The sequence below is a fragment of the Ovis aries genome, chromosome 7 (assembly GCF_016772045.2).
Source record: "Ovis aries strain OAR_USU_Benz2616 breed Rambouillet chromosome 7, ARS-UI_Ramb_v3.0, whole genome shotgun sequence".
Taxonomy (NCBI): Eukaryota; Metazoa; Chordata; class Mammalia; order Artiodactyla; family Bovidae; genus Ovis; species Ovis aries.
Window position 1 is genome coordinate 71244920 of NC_056060.1, and position 23248 is coordinate 71268167.

Consider the following 23248-nt stretch of genomic DNA (forward strand, 5'->3'; position numbering starts at 1 on the left):
TTTTTGACATAAATTTTTGCTCCAGCTGAAATATCTAAAAATTTAAAAATAAAGTTTGTTGTAACAGTGGCTCAGCATGATGGTATCTTTTTTGCTTCATTTTTTAACACAAATTTACATTGTTTCTAAAAGTGCTGTCTTAAGAGAGAATAATAACAGATTAGTATTCTAATACTAATATTAGAACTAACATTTTAATAAATCAATAATGAAAATAGCCATCTGAATGGATTTTGGTTAGATTTGGCTTTTCTTCTTCCGTGCAGTATATTAGTCATCAGAATTGTGGTAGTTTAACTAGGATACTACTCGTAAGGATCTGTCCATCAAGTTGGGAAAATCAGGTAAATTTATTAGAGAAAAATAGAGAATAACATAGTTAATACATAGTTAAATGTTGATATATCTGCTTCAGAATAGGAATTAGAAGAGTTGAGAAGAGAGAATGATCACCAACAGCTAGAGTAAAGAAGGAAGTGGAGGGAAATAAAATTTGAGCTCAGCCTTGAAAGATGGGAAGGTCTTGGAGCAGAGAGAAGGAAAGGCCTTTTATGCAAGTGAGCAAGTGTTTCTGATGCTTAACCTTTTTTCTCTTTGTCTTTCTGTCTAACCCCTGGGTGGATCTTCTTACTGTACTCTGCCTTCAGCCTGAGCAAGGACCTCCTGTTACCCTTTGTTATGGGGTATCTGCCATGCCTGTCCTGTACTTCTGCTTTCTAGGACATCACTTCTGTCTCCCCCCAGGCTTGGGCTTGAGGTGGGTCTCTGCAGAGAAATAAGCTCTAGTAACTGAACTGTATGTTAATATAAATTCAGGCTGCTAATGATATTTTCTACACTTGATCTTAGCCAGAAGGCTGAGAAGCAGTATTTTTTTATTAACAAAAAATAATAATTATATTGCATTTTGGAGCATTGTTTTGATGTATTAGGATTTGCAAGTCTGGTGACAACAGCTGATAAAATAAAGTGGCTTACATACCGACCTTTATCAATGTATCTGGTACATGATCAGTAAATGGTTGTTGCTATGCCTCCACTAGTAGTGAGGAGGAAATGTGAGATGCTGGGTTTGGAGCAGGGCTGAAGAGAGAGACCAGCAACAACCTTTTACCCTACTCCATCCTTGCCCGTTTGGGGGAAACATATCAGAAAAACATGGTGAAATTATTGCTTTTAATTTTTTTCCTCCTAATAAATTGTCTATTTAGTTTTATTTCATATTAAAAACTTACCTAGAAATGTCAAAGCAACTTGCTCAATTATCATTGTAGTTCTTTTTTTTCCCCCCTTGGTGAGTTTTAAATAAGAGTAACTTTTCAGTTCACTCATTAACTTAATACTGAAAGTATATTTTTTTCAGTTTATCACTATATAAAAATTTGATTGAATTAGTTAAAATCCAAAACTAGATAGATAGCAAATAGGAGTAGTGTTTACTTACTTGTCTGCTACAAAGGACAGATGCTTCCTTTATTCTCCCTTGCTCTTTTGTTTGCTGGGTTTCAGCCCAGAGCAAGAATTTACGGAATAATGATGTGCCCTGAAACAACCACAACAATGATGATGCTGGCACAACTCAACTGTAGGTCTAGGAACAGGATGCCCACAGTTAAGAGTGAAATCCTAACCATTTTCACTGATTGTTTCTGGGAAGTAGCATTCTCCTGGATTTCTTTCAATTTTTTAAAAAATTCACTTTATCATCTCTAGTTCCTTAGCTTTGTGCTCTTATTCTTTGCCAGATTCATCCACATGCAACAAAAAATAATATAAGTCTGATAACAACGAGGAAAAACTGCTCATGCATCAGCCATCCCTCCCCCTTTGCGTCTGCCTGTGGTCATTTCTAAAACTGCTATTAATATTTCTCTATCTGCTACTGATGCCAGGTCCACAAATAGCCGTATAGGGGAACATCATGTTCCCATTCTGAGTTGCATTTTCTTTTAATGCCTTGATACTGTTGGAGTTTTGAAAGCTGACATGAGAGTATTCTCAATGTTCAGTGGGGGTGATCTCCACTAAATAGATACACAGCACCCCCACCCTCCCCCACTATAGGGCACATATCAAATGATGACCCCATTCTAACCAGGGAAAATCCCATAAATAAAATATCTTCTGTTTGCATATTATTTGTTACAGTATTAAGATTAGTTTTAAAAAATGCTGACCTATTTGAAATCAATTTCTTATCATGAGATTTGTAAGAAATAATCTGATTCTACTTATTTTTACAGGTAATAATTAAAAAATGGTCCATCCCTTGTCCTCTGACATTAAATTATGTAGAACAGTATTTCCAGGTAATAGTTTGTTTCTTGCTTTTTGTTTTATTTTAAGCTAAAATTTTTTGACTGATAATGGTTTTTTCCAAGTTAATTTAAAAAGTATGGTTATATTGCATTTTGGAACTTTGTTTTGAAATATTTTTATTTGAAAGCCCAATAATAATAAATTCATCTCTCTTTCTCTCTTTTTTTCCCCCCGAAGTGTTCTAACTTTTAATAACTGTTGGTTTCTCTCTTTCCCCTCAATCCTCTTAAACAGATTTCAAATGCTACAGATGATTGTAAACCAAAGCTCTTTCATTTCTCCAAAGAGGTGTGTAAGTTATTAACAGATACTTTCGGTTGATTTTTCACATTTCAAGTTTTAAGAGATTTGTGTAACAGAGTCTCTTAGGTCTTTGTACCTGTACCTAATTAATTTTCATGAAAGTGCTAAGTATAGGGTTGCTTACCAGAAGAATAATATTATTTAACACAGGGTGGCCCATTATGAAACAGCCACCTTTTTTTTTTTTTTTTTTTTTTTTGGCATGCCTTTAAATGGAGCCTGTTTTAAATGGGCCACTGCCTAAAAGAACAGATTTACCGAATGTCTGGTCTGGCCAATAAGGTCCTCTGTGGATACAGACTTCCTGTTGCCCTCTGGACTTGTAAAGCTAAATAGCCAATTATATCAAAAACTCCTCCCCTGTGAGTAGAACCTTGGTCTGTGGCTAAACAGCCTCATGATTGGACCAGCAATTGAGCACTGACAATATGTCTTCTGGCTGACATTCCAAAGTTAAAATTTGTAATGCCTATAGCAGAAGCTGAAAGACCAAGTCCCCCTGCCTTCTCTGAGAGCCCTAAGATACTGGAAATGCCTGCAAGAGCCCCTGGGCATCAGCAGAGGAGACAGGAAACTGATCAGGATGATTTCTACTTTAACCGTTCTAGAAGAGCTCCATGTCTTCCTTGTTGCTGTAGGCTTCTTCATGTACAGTTTTTGATTCTCTAAAGTGGAGGTCCCAGATGCTAGAATACCTTCCACTCATGTACAACTCTATTAGTATAGCATTTTAGTGTGATAACTCCTCCATGCAAAATTCTCCTTTTTATTCCCCAGGTTTTTTGTTTTTGTTTTTTTGGGGGGCTGTGCTTCATGGCTTGCGGGATCTCAGTTCCCTGACCATGGATTGAACCCAGGCCACGGCAGTAAAAGCCCAGAATCCTAACCACTAGACCGTCAGGGGACTCCCTTACTCCCCAGTTTTAAAATGAGCAATGTCTGTCTGGCCCCACAAGATTACCACATCTTTTGCATAGTAATGGCTTCCATGTGCCTTAAAGATTTAGGTAGGGTAATTAATAAGTCAGGAAACTGAGAAATATATGAAAGAAAGTTTGTGAATTGAACACTCATTCCCCTAATTTAGCCTTGGGAAATATTCCAGCTTTTCTTCCTCTCAGCTCTCTTCAGATATTTTAGGGGGAGGTCTTGTGTCTGAAGATAGGTCTTCAGTCATTTGGAACTTCTTGTGCTAAAGAGCCTTACATTATTAGTTAAGGAGAAATTTTTTGGAGTAGAAAAGAGAAAGCAAATCATTACCATCCACTTGTAAAGAACAGTATTTTCACTTAGATGGTAACTTTTGTTTGTTTTGTAACTTTCTCTGGTTCTTAATTATTCTAAATTTAAAAACAGCAACAACTTGTGATCATTCCAGTGGATCACCAAGAATTTGTTGGTCTAGACTAAATCATGTTCAATCCCATTGAAAGAGACCCTAAAGATGCTGCCGCTAAGTCACTTTAGTCGTGTCCGACTCTGTGCGACCCCATAGACAGCAGACCACCAGGCTCCCCGTCCCTGGGATTCTCCAGGCAAGAACACTGGAGTGGGTTGCCATTTCCTTCTGCAAAAATGCTAAAATGTATTAATACATTCAGTATTCTCTTAGAATAAGTGGGTACTTAGGTTGACTTGGTGAAAGCTGGTTCAAAAGCATTAAGTATTAATGCTGCTTAGGGTAGTAAGATATATTTAAGATTTCCTAATACTTACATTAGGAAAGACTGAGAATTATAATGAGATCATTTCTAAAATGTTATTATATTTGATTTTACCTAAATGTTATTTATCTCACCTAAATTATTTTTATCTTACCAAAATAATATAGAAACAGTAGTGATTGTAGTAAAAGCAACATGGATAGAAGCAGCCAAGAAATATTTCAGCTAGTACAGACAGTCCACCTATCAAGTAAAATACTTGCTGGTGACCATAACTGTGTGTCTCATTTAATACTAACAACAACAACGTGTTTTATAAACAGATGATTCATGAAAAATGAAATAAATTTAGCTAAATTTATTTTTTTTAAACTGAGTTTATTTTCAAATGAAATACTAGTTTCAACAAAGTACAATTTAGTAATTTAATCTTAAAAATTTTTTTTTCAGAGTGCTTATGCCATACCAACCATGGCTTTTTCATTTCTATGTCACACCTCAATACTGCCCATATACTGTGAACTTCAAAGGTACTATAGAATCCTGGAATATATTAAATGTATTCATTATTTCTTTTGACTTCTAGGACTTTCAGACTGAATGATATTCACCTCCATGAATCCCTTCCCTCTTATCACTTGATTCTAGGTGTTAGTTCTGTCTAAGTTGAGACTATTTCTTGGAAGCATAATCCTTTGCACAGTAATTTAAAATCAGGAATTCTGTTGTGTAGTTATTAATGAATCAGGGCTTGAGTGATTAAGAAATCCTTATATCTATTTATTTAGATTAATTCAGATGGTGGTAAGTTGCTTCAGTCGTGTCCGACTCTTTGTGACCCTATGGACTGACTATAGCCTGCCAGGTTCCTCTGTCCATGGGATTCTCTAGGCAAGAATACTCAAGTGGGTTGCCATGCCCTCCTCCAGGGGGTCTTCCCAACCTAGGGATCGAACCCGTGTCTCTCTCTGATTCTAATTTTGCTATTTTTGTCTTTTAGCCCTTCTAAGAAAAGGATGCAGAATGTAACCAATACAGCAATTGCTTTAAGTTTTCTCATTTATTTTATGTCTGCCCTCTTTGGGTACCTCACTTTTTACAGTAAGTATCTTATTTCTTTATAGATGACAATATAAGCTGTTCTGTAGTTGATCTCACACCTGAATATGGACTTTGTTTCTGCCTTTCATTAGCAAGTTAATTTGTTCAGGCTGCCAGAATTCAGTGCACTAGTGTGGTAGTTCTACAGGTCTTAAAGAACTAATTTTCTTTCTTTTAAAAGAGTGGATCAAGTTCAAGATTAATAACTTTATATGAAAATTTTCTTAAAATAAACACCTAAAATAAAATATTGGGCTGAGAAACATTGAAGTCTTTCTACGAAGGAAAAAAAAAGGACAATAATGATTTTATTTTTTTTTAAGTTGAGATTTCAATATATTAGACTCTAGTTCAGCAGTTTGGGAGATTGAGAGAATCAGTCATCTTAATGGCAAAAGAACAAGTCAAGGAAGGAAAGAGTTTCATACTGGAATGTAGTTGTACACTTGGGTCAGAGACCTCTGCCTTCAGACTTAATCCACACAGTTCTGTGGTGTGTATTCACCATGACCTTTCTCCCTAAATTCTTAAAAGATACTTTTAAATTCATAAATGTGAAATTTTCTTTTATTTTTGAAAAGTTACATGCTTAGTGTGTTTTTCTCTCTTCTGATAAGAACCTCAAGAAAAACTTAAAAGTCTAGAACAAGAGAAAAACTTGTAAGCTCTCTTGTTTAATTTGCAAACACACTTGTTTAATTTGTAAACAAACACATAATAAATTACACTCAATTTGTCAAATTCTTGAATGCACTTTTCAGTTTATGAATGTTCTTATAACAACACTCCAGATAGATGGCTATTATTATTCTGTTTTGACACTGATTTCATGGTGAGTGGCCTTGTGTATATGTGTTTCAGGTTTTAGACATTCACAATGAGATGTGATGGTTTTGCCTGCCTCTTAGATATTTTTCAGCTCTAACAAGTTTTTGGACATTTACTTGCATAGCCACCTTTCCTAAGCCCAGTAGAAAGGGTCTGGATTTTGAAACCCAACAAATATGGTCCAAAAAACCACTCTGCTCTAACTAGCTATGTGACCTTGAACAGGGTACTTCACCTTACACTACCTTCATCTCATCTGTAACACAGAGATAATTGTATAGAGTTGTATTTAAGAGGCCACAAGTTGTATATAAAATGCCTGTTACAGTGTCTGGCACACAGCCTTACTGCAATTATTTCATAATTTCAGGTGCTCTTTTTTCAGCACTATACTTCTCTCCTTACTCTCATTAATAAAGTCTAATTTAAATATAGTAACTTCTGTATATTATTATTAGTGTATTATCTTAGAGTTTTCAGTGTGTGAGAAAGTTATAATTGCTCTCTATAGTCCTTCTCTGGCTAACTCTACATCATTTCAACAGTAACAAAAGCAACTGATGAATCGAAATCTGCTCTTGCATTTTAGAATTGTGTCAGCTAAGAGAGGTAGAGCTCTGCACACCATCAGGAAGAGCGTACTTCCTACTTCCAACACAATCATGGATACACTACAAGGAAAACTAAGAGAGATTGTTTAATGTTTTTTGATCATTATTAGGGAAACAGCATTTTTGAAATACATGAACTATTTTTGGTTGTTAGGTTTGTTTTTGTACAGAGTTGAACACCGTAAGACCTGTCTGCAGCAGTGAGATACTCCAGCAGGGTCTTTGTTGGGAATTCAGCAAAAACTTTGTAGAATAGCTGTATGTTTTTATAAATTGAAATTGTCACCTGGCCCAAATACTGTTCAGTTCAGTTCAGTCATGTCCGACTCTTTGCAACCCCATGAACCACAGCACGCCAGGCCTCCCTGTCCATCATCAACTGCTGGAGTCTGCCCAAACCCATGTCCATTGAGTCAGTGATGCCATCCAACCGTCTCATCCTCTGTCCTCCCCTTCTCCTACTGCCCTCAATCTTTCCCAGCATCAGGATCTTTTCAAATGAGTTAGCTCTTCACATCAGGTGGCCAAAGGATTGGAGTTTCAGCTTCAACATCAGTCCTTCCAATGAACACCCAGGACTGATCTCCCTTAGGATGGACTGGTTGGATCTCCTTGCAGTCCAAGGGACTCTCAAGAGTCTTCTCCAACACCACAGTTCAAAAGCATCAATTCTTCAGTGCCCAGCTTTCTTTATAGTCCAACTTTCACATCCATACATGACAACTGGAAAACCATTGCCTTGACTAGATGGAACTTTGTCGGCAAAGTAATGTCTCTGCTTTTTAATATGCTGTCTAGGTTGGTCATAACTTTCCTTCCAAGAAGTAAGCGTCTTTTAATTTCATGGCTGCACTCAGCATCTGCAGTGATTTTGGAGCCCCCAAAAATAAAGTCAGCCACTGTTTCCACTCTTTCCCCATCTATTTGCCATGAAGTGATGGGACCAGATGCCATGATCTTAGATTTCTGAATGTTCTAGTTAGGGATCTTCAAAACTGAGAAAAGTCCAAAAAAATGTGCCTCCTTTTATTTCCTATGGATAAACAGAACTATCTGGAGGAGACCTCAAATGCCTACCAGTTTCTAGGATAGCCGAAAAGTAGTTATGTAAAAATTACCATGAGATGTTAGGAGTTGTGTTAAATTGTATGAAAGTTTATATTAAAAGGGAAGTGGAGGAAGGATGGATTTTAATACATCTGTTGAAGTAACATTTATTATGTAAGCAAGGTGTTTTACATACTTTGCCTAACTCATACCTTACAACTCTGCAAGATACAGGTTCAGATAGGTTGGGCACCTTGGCTAGTACCTGCAGTTAATGAAGAATGAGTTGGGATTTGAATCCAGTTCTGACTCTCTCCAGAATCAATGCCTGTATTTCTGTGCTACCTTCTCAGGAATTATGCCATAGAATCCATTTTCCCATCATTCTCAGAGTGAACTTTTGGAAAAACCTGGCTTACGTAAGTTCCAGGTATATCTCTATCTATCTACCTACCTACCTGTCTATGTATCTGTCTTTGCTTGAACACAGAGACTAAATATTTTCATCATGTACATGAAATGTTTCCTACACAGGGGTTTTCTTGGTTATCGAGTAAAAGTTGTTGTCTCTGACTTAACCCTTCTCCACTGACTCAAATTCTTCAGAATATCCACATTTTATGTAATGGAGAACTGTGCATCTAAGAAAAATCACACGGTAGGTTGGTAGGTAGGTGATAGATAGAAGGAAAGAAAGAATGATATAAAAGTAGTTCCTTCTTCAAAGACAGAAGAAGATTTAGGAATTGGTTTGCTGTTCACAGTGTTTTCTTTTTTGCACTGAAAATCTTTTACAGTATTTTTCTGTTGAAATAGCAGTAGCTTTCAGTCTTTCAGAAAGAAATTGCTGATTGAACCTGAGGCCTTATCAGAAGGGCTTGTCACAAAATAAGGCCTGGATGGAGTGACCTGTCCAACAATAGTGGCCTGTCTTCTGTGTCTCCTGAATTAGTCCAGTGATCTTTCAGTTATTCTGCAGTAATCTTTATAAAATCATCCCCTGTTTGACAGTGTATATTAAACAGGACAGCCACCTGGCTTCAGTAGAATATATATCTTGCAGAAATCACTGTTAGGTCCTTCCTGAGATTTGTAGAGATTTGTCTGAATCCGGAGAAGTGTGCTGTCCTCTATCCCTTACACATGTTAAGGCTCAGCTAAGAACACAGAACTGCTGGCTCAGGAAAAAGCCTTTTATCTTGGGAAAGTAGATATGTGACAGGTATTTTGAATTTGTAATAAATCTAGTTCCTCAGGCTTCTGGAGCTGCTTGGAGTCCTTTTATTCAGTGTTTTTAAGACTCAGTTAATATCTAAATTTTGTCAGGTTAAAGGGACCAATAAGTATGTACCTAGATTAATGATATTGGTTCTGATTACAGATGTTGAAGCATTATAAGGTGAGGAACAAAGTGTTCCTCTGGTGAGCAGGCCAAAACCCAAATGTTGTGTAATAACCAGACCATTTTAAAAGTCTACAAAGTTGTTAAGCAATAAGTGTTAATAACTCATTTTTATGATTCAGAAAGTGAAAATAAAATAGTTTGCCATGTTTCTCCAAAGTCTCACAAGTATCTCTCATAGTTGGGACTAGAATTCAGCTTTCCCTGGCTCTCCTTAATTTCTTGCCTGGCCCATTAGTCCCGCATTATGTCAAGTATGTCTTTGATACTTTCCACAATTGGTTTCTATCCCATTTCCATTGTTACTAATCTAGTTCAGATTCTCATTACTTCTCAGTGATTATGAGAGTAGCCTTCTGTTAGTCCTGCTTTGGATCTCTTTTTCTTCCAGTCTGTCTTCCTACTTAGTTTAAATCATAACATGCTGTTCTTCAGAAGCCATTGCATCTCTGTGGCCTACCAGATTGAGTCCTGACCGTACAAATAGCTCTGTTGCTTGGTCATTCATGCATTTCCAGCCTTATCACCCGTCGTCGCTGTTGGCGCTGTAGTGCAGTGCAGTCTTTCAGCCTCTCTAGTGCTCCTGGGCTGCTCGTTTTCTCAGATGTAAATTCCCTTTGTTACTTGGTGGCTTCTGCTTGTGCTGGCTCTTGCTTCCAGAGAGAATTTCTCCGTCAATATCTTTGAGTGTGAGCACACATAGGTTAATTAATGTCATGCTCTCAGTAACCCTATAGGTCAACATATTGTCCCCATTTTACAGATGTAAAAACCAAGAGACTCAGAGAAGTTAAGTTGCTACTAAGTAGTAAATTTTGAATCCTGGTCTGTTCAACCGCAGAATTCAAGTCCCTCTTCTACTATCTTGCTGCTCACTATCTCAGGATGACTCTCTTCAGGTTTTCCTGAATTTCTTTCATGTTCATCCCAAAGCCATAGTTATCTTTCCCTGTTCAAAATCAGCATAGCTCTTTGTTTAGACCTTCTGCCACTGAAGTGTGTATCTATGTTTATACACCTTCTATTATATGTATGTGTCTTTCATCTTATCACCCTTTAAAGTTTAAGGTCTTTGAAAACAGAGTTGTGTTTGATTTGTGTTTAACTTTCTCCAAAGTGACTTTCCCAGAGCATTCAGTCTCAAATTAAAAAACAAAACCCACCACTGTATTTTAAGTAGAAACTCATCTTTCCCTACACGGCAGTGATACGAAGTTCTCTTGAGTACTCACTCTTCACAGCCCTCGCCTGGCCTGGGGTGAGGACGACATAAGGGTAAAAGCAACACCGGGGAGCAAAGCATGGTCTGCTCACTCCGATTCTGCCGCTGACTACCACACCAGCTTGCTGAGGGGGCCATTGCCCTAGCATTGCAAATCTATAGATGAAATGTTGATGAAGCAGGTAACATGCATGAGACTATAAGGTCCCAGAAAACATCATGATATTAAGGAAAGGCTTTGGCATCAAAAAATTTGGATGTACAGTCCTGCCCCTTTGTCTTGTATGATCTTGGGCAAGTCAGTTAATATTTTTAACCTGGTGGTTTAGTCACCAAGTCGTGTGACTCTTGCGACCCCATGAACTGTAGCTCGCCAGGCTCCTCTGTCCATGGTATTCTCCAAGCAAGAATACTGGAGTGGGTTGCCATTAGCTACTATCTTATATTGTTATCATAGGGACAAAATTCAGCAGTACACATGAAAGCATTTTACAAAATAACACAGATGTTGCTTAAAACCTTCCAATTATGGAAAAGTTCTAAAGAGAGGTTTTTTTTTTGAGATTAAAAAATATATATATATATTCATATATATATATTCATTATATAATTTTAGAGTATCTGCCTGGGCTAATTTCTAGTTTCATTAAAAGACAGCAAGTTCCAAGAAGATGTTTGACTAATGGGTCTGTGTTTCGTAGGATAGGAAGAAGGCCAGAGATGGATTTGGTATTGGGAATCCAAAATCTGTTAAGATGTATTTGTGCAAAGGAAAATAATGTTGCCATTATTAACATCTCAGTAGTTTATAATGTGATCCTTATTTTTTTAAATTTGCAGACAATGTGGCGTCAGAATTACTGCAAGCTTACAGTAAATACTTGCCACATGATGTTGTCATCATGACTGTGAAGTTATGCATACTATTTTCTGTGCTTTTGACAGTCCCTCTAATCCACTTCCCTGTAAGTACTCTTCAAGGTTTTGTTCCTCGGTGTTGCAGCTCCCTAATATGGCAACACTAATTCTTTACAGACTAGAATGTTTGAATCACATCTAGCCTTGTATATCTTATTCATTTGTCAAGGAATTGATCAAAGACCTCATACTTGCATATGGCCCCATGAAAGCACAAAAATAACAGTGAACCACTAAACTAATTTGTGCTTTTTCAGATTTAGTTTAGATTTACGCTTTCCCACAGCATTGTTTCCAATTTACAGACTATAGTTGTTCTAAAGTTTTTGGGTTTTTTTTTCCCCTTTAATTCTGTATTCAAAAGAATGTGTATGAAGAAGAAAAAGTCAAGTCAGCAAAAGTAAGCTCCTTCTGGTTTATTGGAAATTTATTTAGTTTAATCTTAGTCACAAATTTCATTTGCTCTAGAATTATAGTTAAGGAGCAGAATGGATCTTCATTCTGCATTAGTTGTGATACATAAGAATCTTAAGAATTTCTGGGAAAATAGAAACATAAACTTTGAGTACAAATGCTTCTACATGAATATCTTGAATCCCTAAACAGTGAGTTCCTGAAAACCTGAGCCTTCCCGATTTTTGCCTCCTTCCTGTGCAAACTGCAGTGCCAGGAGTGCAGTGGGGGCTGGATAGAAGTTTCTGGGCTGTGACCGCCTGTTGCCTGCCTTGGCAGTGGGAAACATCATGGACTAGTTTTCTTATTTACATGCCGTGAAACAATAATATAACATAAAACAGTAAATGGAATTTCTTTACCATGGCATGACTTCTGTTTCTGTTTTGAACCATTTGTTCTTTTATCTGCTGAATTCCATGAAAATGATACCCTGAGATTTCCTCACGCAGTGTTATGGTTAGTAATTTTGAAAATTATGCAACCTAAAGAAATTGCATGTGATGATTTTTTTCAAGAATTAAACCAAGACAACTTTTATGGAGCTCACACAGATAGGTACATTTCTTAGTTTATGTGCAATAAATACTTTACAGTAACCATTTAGGCTATACTTTTGGCATCTAAATGGTTTGGAATATCATAGTAACCATGCCATACATGGGTTTCCCTAAGCAAGTAGTGTGGGTTTGACGCTTCCTCTTTGCTTAAATCTGTTTCTTTTTCTGTTTTACAGGCAAGGAAAGCTTTAATGATGATGTTTTTTTCCAATTTTCCATTCTCATGGATTCGCCATTCTTTGATCACTCTAGCTCTCAATATTATCATTGTTTTACTTGCAATATATGTTCCTGACATTAGGAATGTATTTGGTATAGTTGGTAAGTTTTCTATTTCAAAAATTCCACTTTCTAAAATAGGTAAAATTGTCATCCAGTCTCACATCTGAATCTGGCATTATTCTTTTTTGTTTTTCTCCCCACTTTAAGGTTCCAGTACATCAACGTGTTTGATTTTTGTGTTCCCAGGACTGTTTTATCTTAAAATGAGCAGAGAGGATTTTCTCTCATGGAAAAAGTTGGGGGTAGGTTGGGTTTTGTTTGTTTCTTCTAAGAATCTTATTTTAAGAAATAATTTGTCATTTTTTTATTAAGTCTTTTACCTAAATCAAAAAAAGTTAATATATTTTGAACTATATACATTATTGGAGAGGGTGAAGGTTTTAAAAAATACTTCTAATTTTTCTTTATCTTTTTGCTTATTTCTACAGGCATTTGTTTTGCTCATCTTTGGTATTTTGGTTGGTAATTTTAGTTTAGCACTCATTATTTTTAATTGGATTAATAAATGAAAGAAATTATTTTCCCATTTCCTATGAAGAATATTTTACCTCCTTATGCAAAAGGAATGATTATGGAAGGCACCTTGGATGAATCCTCTTTATATGGGTTAACATTTTTGCAAACATAACAGAAAAGCAGAACAAAACAACAGTGGGTAGGAGAAAGTAGATGTAGCAGTTTTAATCAAAATAAGAAACAAACTCAAAATGCTCTTAAATATGTTGAGCATCTTTGTGAGTTTATTTTTTTGAATTAATAGGGTAGTTTTAATGTTTACAGAGATAACTGAGCAGAAAGTACAGAGAGTTCTCATATATTCCCTCATTCTAGCACACCCATAGTTTCCCATATTACTAACATTTTGTGTTAGTGAGGTACATTTGTTATACTTGATGAGCCAATATTGATATATTACTATCAACTGAAGTTCATGGTTTACATTAGGGCTCACTTTTGATGCAAGCATTGGCAACCACGAATCTTTTTACTGTCTCCATAAAAACCATGAGCCTTTCCTAAAACATTGTTTGGTGGAATCATGCAGTATCTAACCTTGCAGACTAGCTTCTTTCACTTAGCAATATGTGTTTAAGCTTCCTCTGTGTCTCTCCATAACTTGATAGCTCTTCTTTTTAGAATCACTGATAATATTCCATTGTATGGATGTACCACAGTTTGGGGCTTCCCAAGTGGCACTAGTGGTAAAGAACCCGCCTGCCAATGCAGGAGACTAAGAGACTGCAGGTTCCATCCCTGGGTCAGGAAGATCCCCTGAAGGAGGGCATGGCAACCCACTCCAGTGTTCTTGCCCGAAGAATCCTATGGACAGAGGAGCCTGGTGGGCTACAGTCCATAGCGTCGCAAAGAGTTGGGCACGACTGAAGCAACTTAGCACACGTGCACCACAGTTTGTTTTTCCTTTCACCTGTCGAATGGCCTCTTGTTTGCTTTCAAATTTTGGCATTGTAAATACAGCTGTTATAAACATTTGTAGGCAAATTTTTGTGTGGACAGATTTTTAGCTTGTTTGTGTTCATACCCATACCAGAGACTTTGCTTCTTAGCAGTTGCTGCACTTAGTCTTGTAAGAAACTGCCTAACAGCCTTCCAAAGTGGGCTGTAACAGTTTGCAGTCCTGCCAGCAATGTGTCAGAGTTCCTGTTGTTGCACATCCTCGCCAGCATCAGGTGTTGTCAGTATTTTGGATTTTCACCATTCTAATAATGGGTGTGCAGTTGTAGTAATATCTCATTTTTGTTTTAATTTGCATTTCCCTAATGACATGTGATGTTGAACATGCTTATTTACCATCTGTATATTTTCTTTGGTGACGTTCTGATTTTTAAAATTGGGTTGTTTTTCACTGTTGAGTCTTGAGCATTCTTTATGTATTTTAGATACCAATCCTTTATCAGATATGTCTTTTGCAAAGATTTTCTCCCAGTCTGTGGGTTGTCTTTTCATTCTCTTAGCAGCATCTTTCACCGAGAAGTTTTTTAATGTTATTAAATATACTGAGATAATCTTTTGTTTCTTTGTTTTTTTTTAAACAAATCAGTACATTGTTTATATACTAAATTAAATCTTAGTTCATGCGTTAATGTCAACATCAGTCACTCATAACAAAACTGTGGGATTATTTCACGTCGTATTTTGCCCTGACTCCAAATCCTGACTAAGAAACTTAATGATTTTCCTCTGGTATACAGTATGAGATAGAGCTGTGATGACTGTCTGTGGATTTGAAAGTTCTCTAAGCCTTCTCATTTGTCACTAAAACATGTGACTTTCTACTTGACAAACAGAGACAAATATTGATGATTTATATCATATTTTGTTTGGAAGTTATAGATCATTCCCACCTTCCCATTGCTGTGGCTTATTCCTGGCTGGAAACCAGCAGTTAGGTTCTCCCCTCCCCCACCGCTCCGGGGCGTGTTCTGTGTAAAGGCGCCTTGTTAGCAGCCTTCGAAAGCCAGGGTGTATCAGTAAAATGTAATCCTGCCCCAGAGCACATGTAAAGTAGAGAATTACATGCAAACTGCCAATTTGCATGTATGAAAACACACACTTTTGCAGGTGTCCCCTTGCTTCCCGGTTAGGAAATGGGCTGAAAAACTGATAACTGAGCTGCTCTTTTGAGTTAGATATCTCTTTGGCAACTTGCGATCAGCACGGTGTAATGGAAAAACTCCAAGTTTGGGGGTTAGAAAGACGTAGATGAAAATCTCAGTGAGTTTAGATGAACTACTTAACCTCTCTAAACCTCTACTTTCACATCGGTATTAAATGGAGTTAATACCAATTATACAGGGTTGTGTTGAGAGGATTAAAAGGCCTTGTATAAATTAGGTGCAGACCAAAACAGGCTCTCTTAATAGATTGGATATTTATCCCCTTTTTTTCCATCCCTTCACCTTGACCTGTAAAATGAATTTGCTTTCGGACAAGGACATGGAATTTCTTCCTCTTCCATCTTGCACAACTATTATGTTTATAATCTTTCTAGCCATCACTCACAGGAGAACTGGCCCCATGTGCATTCCTTTTAGTGCTTTCCCACATTTCTATGGGAAATTATAGATCCAAATACAAATAGGTGTTCAGCTGCTAAAATAAATCTAACTCCAGTAATACCAAAATAACCCTAAATCTGCAGCAGATGCAAGGATGTCCCCAGGGGCAGATGTTAAGTGTGATGACAGGTGGGCATCAGTTAATACATTTGTCACCTGCTCACAAGATGGGATCATGGGAGGTTTGGCAAAGAGACAAGTAACCTATTTAACACTGCCCAAAACTTAGTTAATATCAAGAGAAATTATTTGTAGAGGTGTTTATTTTTATTTTACTTTAATGTTCTGCCTTATCTAGTTGCCTGTTTGGAGTTGTGACTTTTCCCTAGGAGTTTGGAGGAAGCTAGTAAGATGATTGGTAAAAAGCAGTGCCCCCTTCATCAGGATTTCACATAAAACCTTACTCAAGTACTCCTCAGCATTTTTCCTGGGAAATACAGGCCTTCTCATTTTGGGCTTAATGTTCATAATTTATTAGGTAATAACTATTTAAAATAAAACTAAGTAAAGCACAAAATCTATATTTTTCTAACACTTGGAGACTTGTTTGCTAAATTAAAAGACGAAGTGCTGAGAATATAAATTACTTTCATATGTTGAAGGTGAATGTTTAAATTGTACTTTTTTTTCAGAGAATGTTTACTCATGAGCTTAGCATTTAAATGGTTAAAACAAGCCTTTGAAGTTAACACTCCATTAAGATGAATGGGGGTAGTTCACACCTCTGCTGGCACTGTATTATTTCAGTCTGGCTCTGGAGAAAACAAGACAGCAGTAGGTTGATTTACTGTGTAAAGGCCCTTTAAACACCCAAGTCTGGAAATCTTTGTTTTTTTCTTTTCCATCTAGAAAGAGAATCTGAAATACAGCACAATTTAGGTTTAGAATTGAAGTCTTGAAAGTAAAGTAGCATAGGTTTTGTTATCTCGGGAAATTCCTAACTGGCATTTGATGGGTAGCTAGTTACCAGGTTGGCCCTACCTCTCTGGCTTTGTTTGCTTCTGTACCCTCGTGTTTCTTCCTATCATGGCACCCTTTAAATTTAAGCTTGGTACCCTGGTATACGGGGCTTCCCAGGTGGCTCAGTGGTAAAGAATCTGCTTGCCAATGGAGGAGGTACAGATTTGATCCCTTGGTGGAAGAGCTATAGCCATTTGACCCTGAAATTATTTGTTTTAGGAATAAGATTATGTGAGCACAAATGAAATGGTGAGCATTGTATGAGATGTTAATGAGTGTGGAAGATCAGATTTTTCTCTTCTGTGTTTTCTGCCCCGTGTATTTGCAGGATCAGGTTCCTAGACAATTTGAGGGGAGCTGGGTGTGGACAGTGTTTCCATTTGGGCTAACTTCAGTGCTGACACTGCCAGTATAGTTTATGGAGATGGAGAGTAGATGCTAGAAACAAAGGGACTCAAACCATCCATTTTAACCTGTTTTCCTTCTTGGCATGTTGACAGTACTCTGGCTGTGTTAGAATTAACCCTATTGGAAACATACTTTGTTTCCTGCAACTCTGCCTATATTTTAGGTGTCATAATTTTTGATCTAAGAACTTCTCAGAACCTTCTATAGAATAAGAAATTAGCTTTTCTAATTTAAACATATAATTTATTCACCTTTCTACCATAATCCTCCTAAATATAGTCTTTTCATAATGAAGCAGGCAAAATGGGAAAGCAAAATTTTGACAAAAGATGAGTAAAAATGTTGTGGAGGTGGTTTCCCCAGTGCCCATCAGAATTCTTTGCTTCTCACCCTTCCTAAACAACCTAATGTATGGTTTTGCTGTCATCGTGATCCAGTGTCCTGGCTTGCCAGCCTGTCAATCAGGATGAGCAATTATGAGGAGCAGGAAGACTCATCTTGGCTGATGGCCAGGTGGACAGGTGGGAGTGAGAGGTTTTTTTTCACCTATGGGACAAAGTAAATGGTGGAGAGGGAAATGGAGTTGCCAGGGGAAAAAAGAAAAGCAGATGAATTAAAAGGCATTATAATGTGTTATAAAGAAAAAACTTGCAGAGAAATGTTTCCCATTTGTTTAAATGTATATGTGTTTTATATTATGTTAATTAGTGCACTGATGCACAACACCAGTAAGGGAGCTGGCTAATTCCACCAAGCAAACAGTTACAGAGCACATATTGTGTACTAGCAGTCTCACTGGACCTAAAGGTGTGAAGGTAAATAAAGCACATTTTTTCCTGAAAAAAAAAAAAAAGCTTAGATACAACTCAGATTTTTCTGACTGAACATTTTCAGGTGGACTTGGTAAGTGAAACTGCATAACCCAAAGGAGAAATTATATTTCTATATATTTCATTTATGTATCTCTGTATACACAGATATGGGCTTCCATGGTGGCTAATATCTGATGATGGTAAAAAATCTGCCTGCAATGCAGGAGACCTGGGTTCAATCCCTGGGTGAGGAAGATCCCCTGGAGAAGGAAATGGCTATCCACTCCAGTATTCTTGCCTGAAGAATTCCATGGACAGAGGAGCCTGGTGGGCTATAGTCCATGGACTGCAAAGAGTCAGACATTACTGGGCGACTAATTTTTTTATACATAGATATATATATACACACATATATACATATATGGAGAAGGAAATAGCAACCCACTCCAGTATTCTTATCTGAGAATCTCATGGACGGAGGAGCTTGGTGGGCTACAGTCCACGGGTCGCAAAGAGTCAGACACGGCTTCACTTTCACATTCACTTATATACATATATATTAAGGATTTTGGAGTCAAACTTACTTGTGTCCAAATCCCAGCTTTGCCTCTTTTTGTCTAATTTAGGAAAAGTTACTTTAATTCTTTGAAGACCTTCTATGTTTGAACACTGAGTTTTCTCTTAATCAGGGGAAATATACCTTGTGTCTTTGTTGTGTGTGTGCTTAGTCGCTCAGTCATGTCCAACTCTTGCGACCCCATAGACAGTAGTCTGCCAGGCTCCTCTGTCCTAGGGATTCTCCAGGCAAGAATACTGGATTGGGTTGCCATTTCCTTCTCCAGGGGATCTTCCTCACCCAGGGACTGAACCCAGGTCTCCTGCATTGCAGGCAGATACTTTACTGATTGAGCTAGCACAAGCTGGAATCAAGATTGCTGGGAGAAATATCAATAACCTCAGATATGCCAGTGATACCACACTTATGGTAGAAAGTGAAGAACTAAAGAGCCTCTTGATGAAAGTGAAAGAGGAGAGTGAAAAAGTTGGCTTAAAGCTCAACATTCAGAAAACGGAGATCATGGCATCTGGTCCCATCACTTCATGGCAGATAGATGGGGAAACAGTGGAAACAGTGACAGACTTTAATTTGGGGGACTTCAAAATCACTGCAGATGGTGACTGTAGCCATGAAATTAAAAGACGCTTTCTCCGTGGAAGAAAAGTTATGGCCAAGCTAGGCAGCATATTAAAAAGCAGACACATTATTTTGCCAACAAAGCTATGTCTAGTCAAAGCTAGACCCACATCCAAGGTCAGGGGCAGCGGCTTAGAAGGGCTACTCCACGTCCAAAGTGAGGAGCAGTGGTTGTGCTTTGCTGAAGCAGCCGTGAACAGATACCTCACATCCAAGGTAAGAGAAACCCAAGTAAGATGGTAGGCACTGAGAGAGGGCATCAGAGGGCAGACATGGAAACCACAGTCACAGACAACTAGCCCGTCTGATCATATGGACCACAGCCTTGTCTAACTCAATGAAACTAAGCCATGCCATGTGGGGCCACCCAAGACGGACAGGTCATGGTGGAGATGTCTGACAGAATGTGGTCCACTGGAGAAGGGAATGGCAAGCCACTTCAGTATTTTTGCCTTGAGAACCCCATGAACAGTATGAAAAGGCAAAATTATAGGACCCTGAAGGATGAACTCCCCAGGTTGGTAGGTGCCAGTATACTGGTGATCAGTGGAGAAATAACTCCAGAAACAAGGGATGCAGCCAAAGCAAAAACAATACCCACTTGTGGATGTGACTGGTGACAGAATCAAGGTCCGATGCTGTAAAGAGCAATATTGCATAGGAACCTGGAATGTCAGGTCCATGAATGAAGACAAATTGAAAGTGGTCAAACAGGAGATGGCAAGAGTGAACATTGACAGTCTAGGAATCAGCAAACTAAGATGGACTGGAATGGGTGAATTTAACTCAGATGACCATTATATTTACTACTGTGGACAGGAAATCCCTTAGAAAAAATGGAGTAGCCATCATAGTCAATGAAAGTCTGAAATGCAGTACTCGGATGCAATCTTAAAAATGACAGAATGATCTCTATTCATTTCCAAGGCAAACCATTCAATATCACGGTAATCCAAGCCTAAGCCCCTACCAGTATTGCTGAAGAGGCTGAAGGTGAACAGTTCAATGAAGACCTACAAGACCTTTTAGAACTAACACCTCCAAAAGATGTCCTTTTCATTATAGGGGACTGGAATGCAAAGTAGGAAGTCAGGAAACACCTGGGGTAACAGGCAAATTAGGCCTTGGAGTACAGAATGAAGCAGGGCAAAGGCTAATATAATTCTGCCAAGAGAATGCATTGGTCATAACAAACACCCTCTTCCAACAACACAAGAAAAGACTCTACACATGGACATGACCAGACAGTCAACACCGAAATCAAATTGATTATATTATTTACAGAAAAAGATGGAGAAGCTCTATATAGTTAGCAAAAACAAGACAAGGAGCTGACTGTGGCTCAGTTCATGAACCCCTTATTGCCAAATTCAGACATAAATTGAAGAAAGAAGAGAAAACTACCAGACCATTCAGGAATGGCCTGAATCAAATCCCTTATGACTATACAGTAGAAGTGAGAAATAAATTTTAGGGACTAGATCTGACAGACAGAGTGCCTGATGAACTACGGAATGAGGTTCATGACATTGTACAGGAGACAGGGATCAAGACCATCCCCAAGCAAAAGAAATGCAAAAAAGCAAAATGGCTGACTGAGGAGGCCTTACAAATAGCTGTGAAAAGAAGAGAAGCAAAAAGCAAAGGATTGAATGCAGAGTTCCAAAGAATAGCAAGGAGAGATAAGAAAGCCTTCTTCAGCAATCAGTGCAAAGAAATTGAGGAAAACAATAGAATGGGAAAGACTAGAGAGCTCTTCAATAAAATTAGAGATATCAAGGGACCATTTCATGCAAAGATGGGCTCGATAAAAGGACAGAAATGGTACACACCTAACAGAAGCAGAAGATACTAAGAAGAGGTGGCAAGAATACACAGAAGTCTGTACAAAAGAGATCTTCACGACCCACATAATCATGATGGTGTGATCACTTACCTAGAGCCGGACATCCTGCAATGTGAAGTCAAGTGGGCCTTAGGAAGCATCACTAAGAACAAAGCTAGTGGAGGTGATGGAATTCCAGTAGAGCTATTTCAAATCCTGAAAGATGATGCTGTGAAAGTGCTACACTCAGTATGTCAGCAAATTGGAAAACTCAACAGTGGCCATAGAACTGGAAAAGGTCAGTTTTCATTCCAATCCCAAAGAAAGGTAATGCTGAAGAATGCTCAAACTACCGCACAATTGTACTTATCTCACACACTAGTAAAGTAGCTCAAATTCTCCAAGCCAGGCTTCAGCATTACGTGAACCGTGAACTTCCAGATGTTCAGGCTGGATTTAGAAAGGCAGAGGAACGAGATCAAATTGCCAACATCTGCTGAATCATTGAAAAAGCAAGAGAGTTCCAGAAAAACATCTATTTCTGCTTTATTGACTATGCCAAAGCCTTTGACTCTGTGGATCACAATAAACTGTGGAAAATTCTGTGGAAAAAGAGATGGGAATACCAGACCACCTGACCTGCCTCTTGAGAAACCCATATGCACGTCAGGAAGCTAGAACTGGACATGGACCAACAGACTGGTTCCAAATAGGAAAAGGAGTACATCATGTATATTGTTATGTATATTGACATGTATATTGTCACCCTGCTTATTTAACTTCTATGCAGAGTACATCATGAGACATGCTGGGCTGGAAGAAACACAAGCTGGAATCAAGATTGCTGGGAGAAATATCAATAACCTCAGATTTGCAGATGACACCACCCTTATGGCAGAAAGTGAAGAGGAACTAAAAAGCCTCTTGATGAAAGTGAGACAGGATAGTGCAAAAGTTGGCTTAAAAAGCTCAACATTCAGAAAACTGAGATCATGGCATCCAGTGCCATCACTTCATGGCAAATAGATGGGGAAATAGTGGAAACAGTGTCAGACTTTATTTTTCTGAGCTCCAAAATCACTGCAGATGTTGATTGCAGCCATGAAATTAAAAGACTCTTACTCCTTGGAACGAAAGTTATGACCTATCTAGACAGCATATTCAAAAGCAGAGACATTACTTTGCCAACAAAGGTCCGTCTAGTCAAGGCTATGGTTTTTCCAGTGGTCATGTATTGATGTGAGAGTTGGACTATAAAGAATGCTGAGCGCTGAAGAATTGATGCTTTTGAACTGTGGTTGGAGAAGACTCTTCAGAGTCCCTCGGACTGCAAGGAGATCCAACCAGTCAGTCCATGTTAAAGGAAATCAGTCCTGACCTTTCATTGGAAGGAGGGATGCTAAAGCTGAAACTCTAATACTTTGGCCACCTGATGTGAGGAATGGACTCATTAGAAAAGATCCTGATGCTGAGAGAGATTGAAGGCAGGAGGAAAACAGGACAACAGAGGATGAGGTGGTTGGATGGCATCACCAACACGATGGACATGAGTTTGAGTAAGCTCCAGAAGTTGGTGATGGACAGGGAAGCCTGCAGTCCATGGGATCGAAGAGTTGGACATGACTAAGAGACTGAATTGAACAATGGAAACGTTCTCTGTTAAGCCCTGAATTGAATATAACTCCAATTTCATTACTTGATGTTTCCTCAAATTACATAGTTTCCAAAACCATGTGTCTCTTCTCCATTCTCTGCTTTCAACCAATAGTCAGCAGCCTGATCAGAAAATAGTGTTCTACAAATAATCCTGACCCATGCAGTTTGTTTTCACTACTGGTGTATTCTGTCCCAGAAAAAAATAATTTTTGTAGTTTTGTAATACATACTCTGTTTTTACATCAGTTTTTTCACAATATCATTACACTTTAGACTTACAAAGTGTGTGATCATGAATCTTGATTCTAGAGCATTAGGGTTGTTTCCTGCTTTTTGACATTCTTCCTTATCTTGCCCTTTCTTCATCCCATGAAAGAGGATGAAAATGTTCACAGATGAAAATGTTCGATGACCCAAGACTACCTACCTAACCCCCAGCCCACCACTAGAAACCTTTCTTCCAAGTCATCGTTAACCTCATCTCTGGGTGCAGTTATTAAATTCCTATAGTGTCATTTAACTAGCTTTTCTTCAGGTCCCCTGGAAGAATCTCCCAAGTTAGTAGGCACAACCTAAATTCTCACCTATTCTTCGTGTTTCTAGTT

At 38.1% G+C, this 23248-nt stretch overlaps 1 protein-coding gene across 4 annotated transcripts in view; it reads left to right on the top strand.

Moving 5' to 3' along the window:
* SLC38A6 (solute carrier family 38 member 6) overlaps positions 1–14734 on the top strand; it is a 64926-nt gene extending 50192 nt beyond the window's left edge. For 3 of the 4 annotated variants that reach the window (XM_004010701.5, XM_042253070.2, XM_042253071.2), the window contains exons 9-16: positions 2244–2309; positions 2554–2607; positions 4737–4816; positions 5287–5387; positions 11338–11462; positions 12605–12749; positions 12858–12952; positions 13139–14734. In XM_004010701.5, coding sequence (XP_004010750.1) covers positions 2244–2309; positions 2554–2607; positions 4737–4816; positions 5287–5387; positions 11338–11462; positions 12605–12749; positions 12858–12952; positions 13139–13219 — 747 coding nt within the window. In that variant the 3' untranslated portion in view covers positions 13220–14734. The remainder of the gene's footprint in view (positions 1–2243; positions 2310–2553; positions 2608–4736; positions 4817–5286; positions 5388–11337; positions 11463–12604; positions 12750–12857; positions 12953–13138) is intronic. The other variant, XM_060418136.1, reaches the window with a different exon arrangement.
* The last annotated feature ends 8514 nt before the right edge of the window (positions 14735–23248 follow it).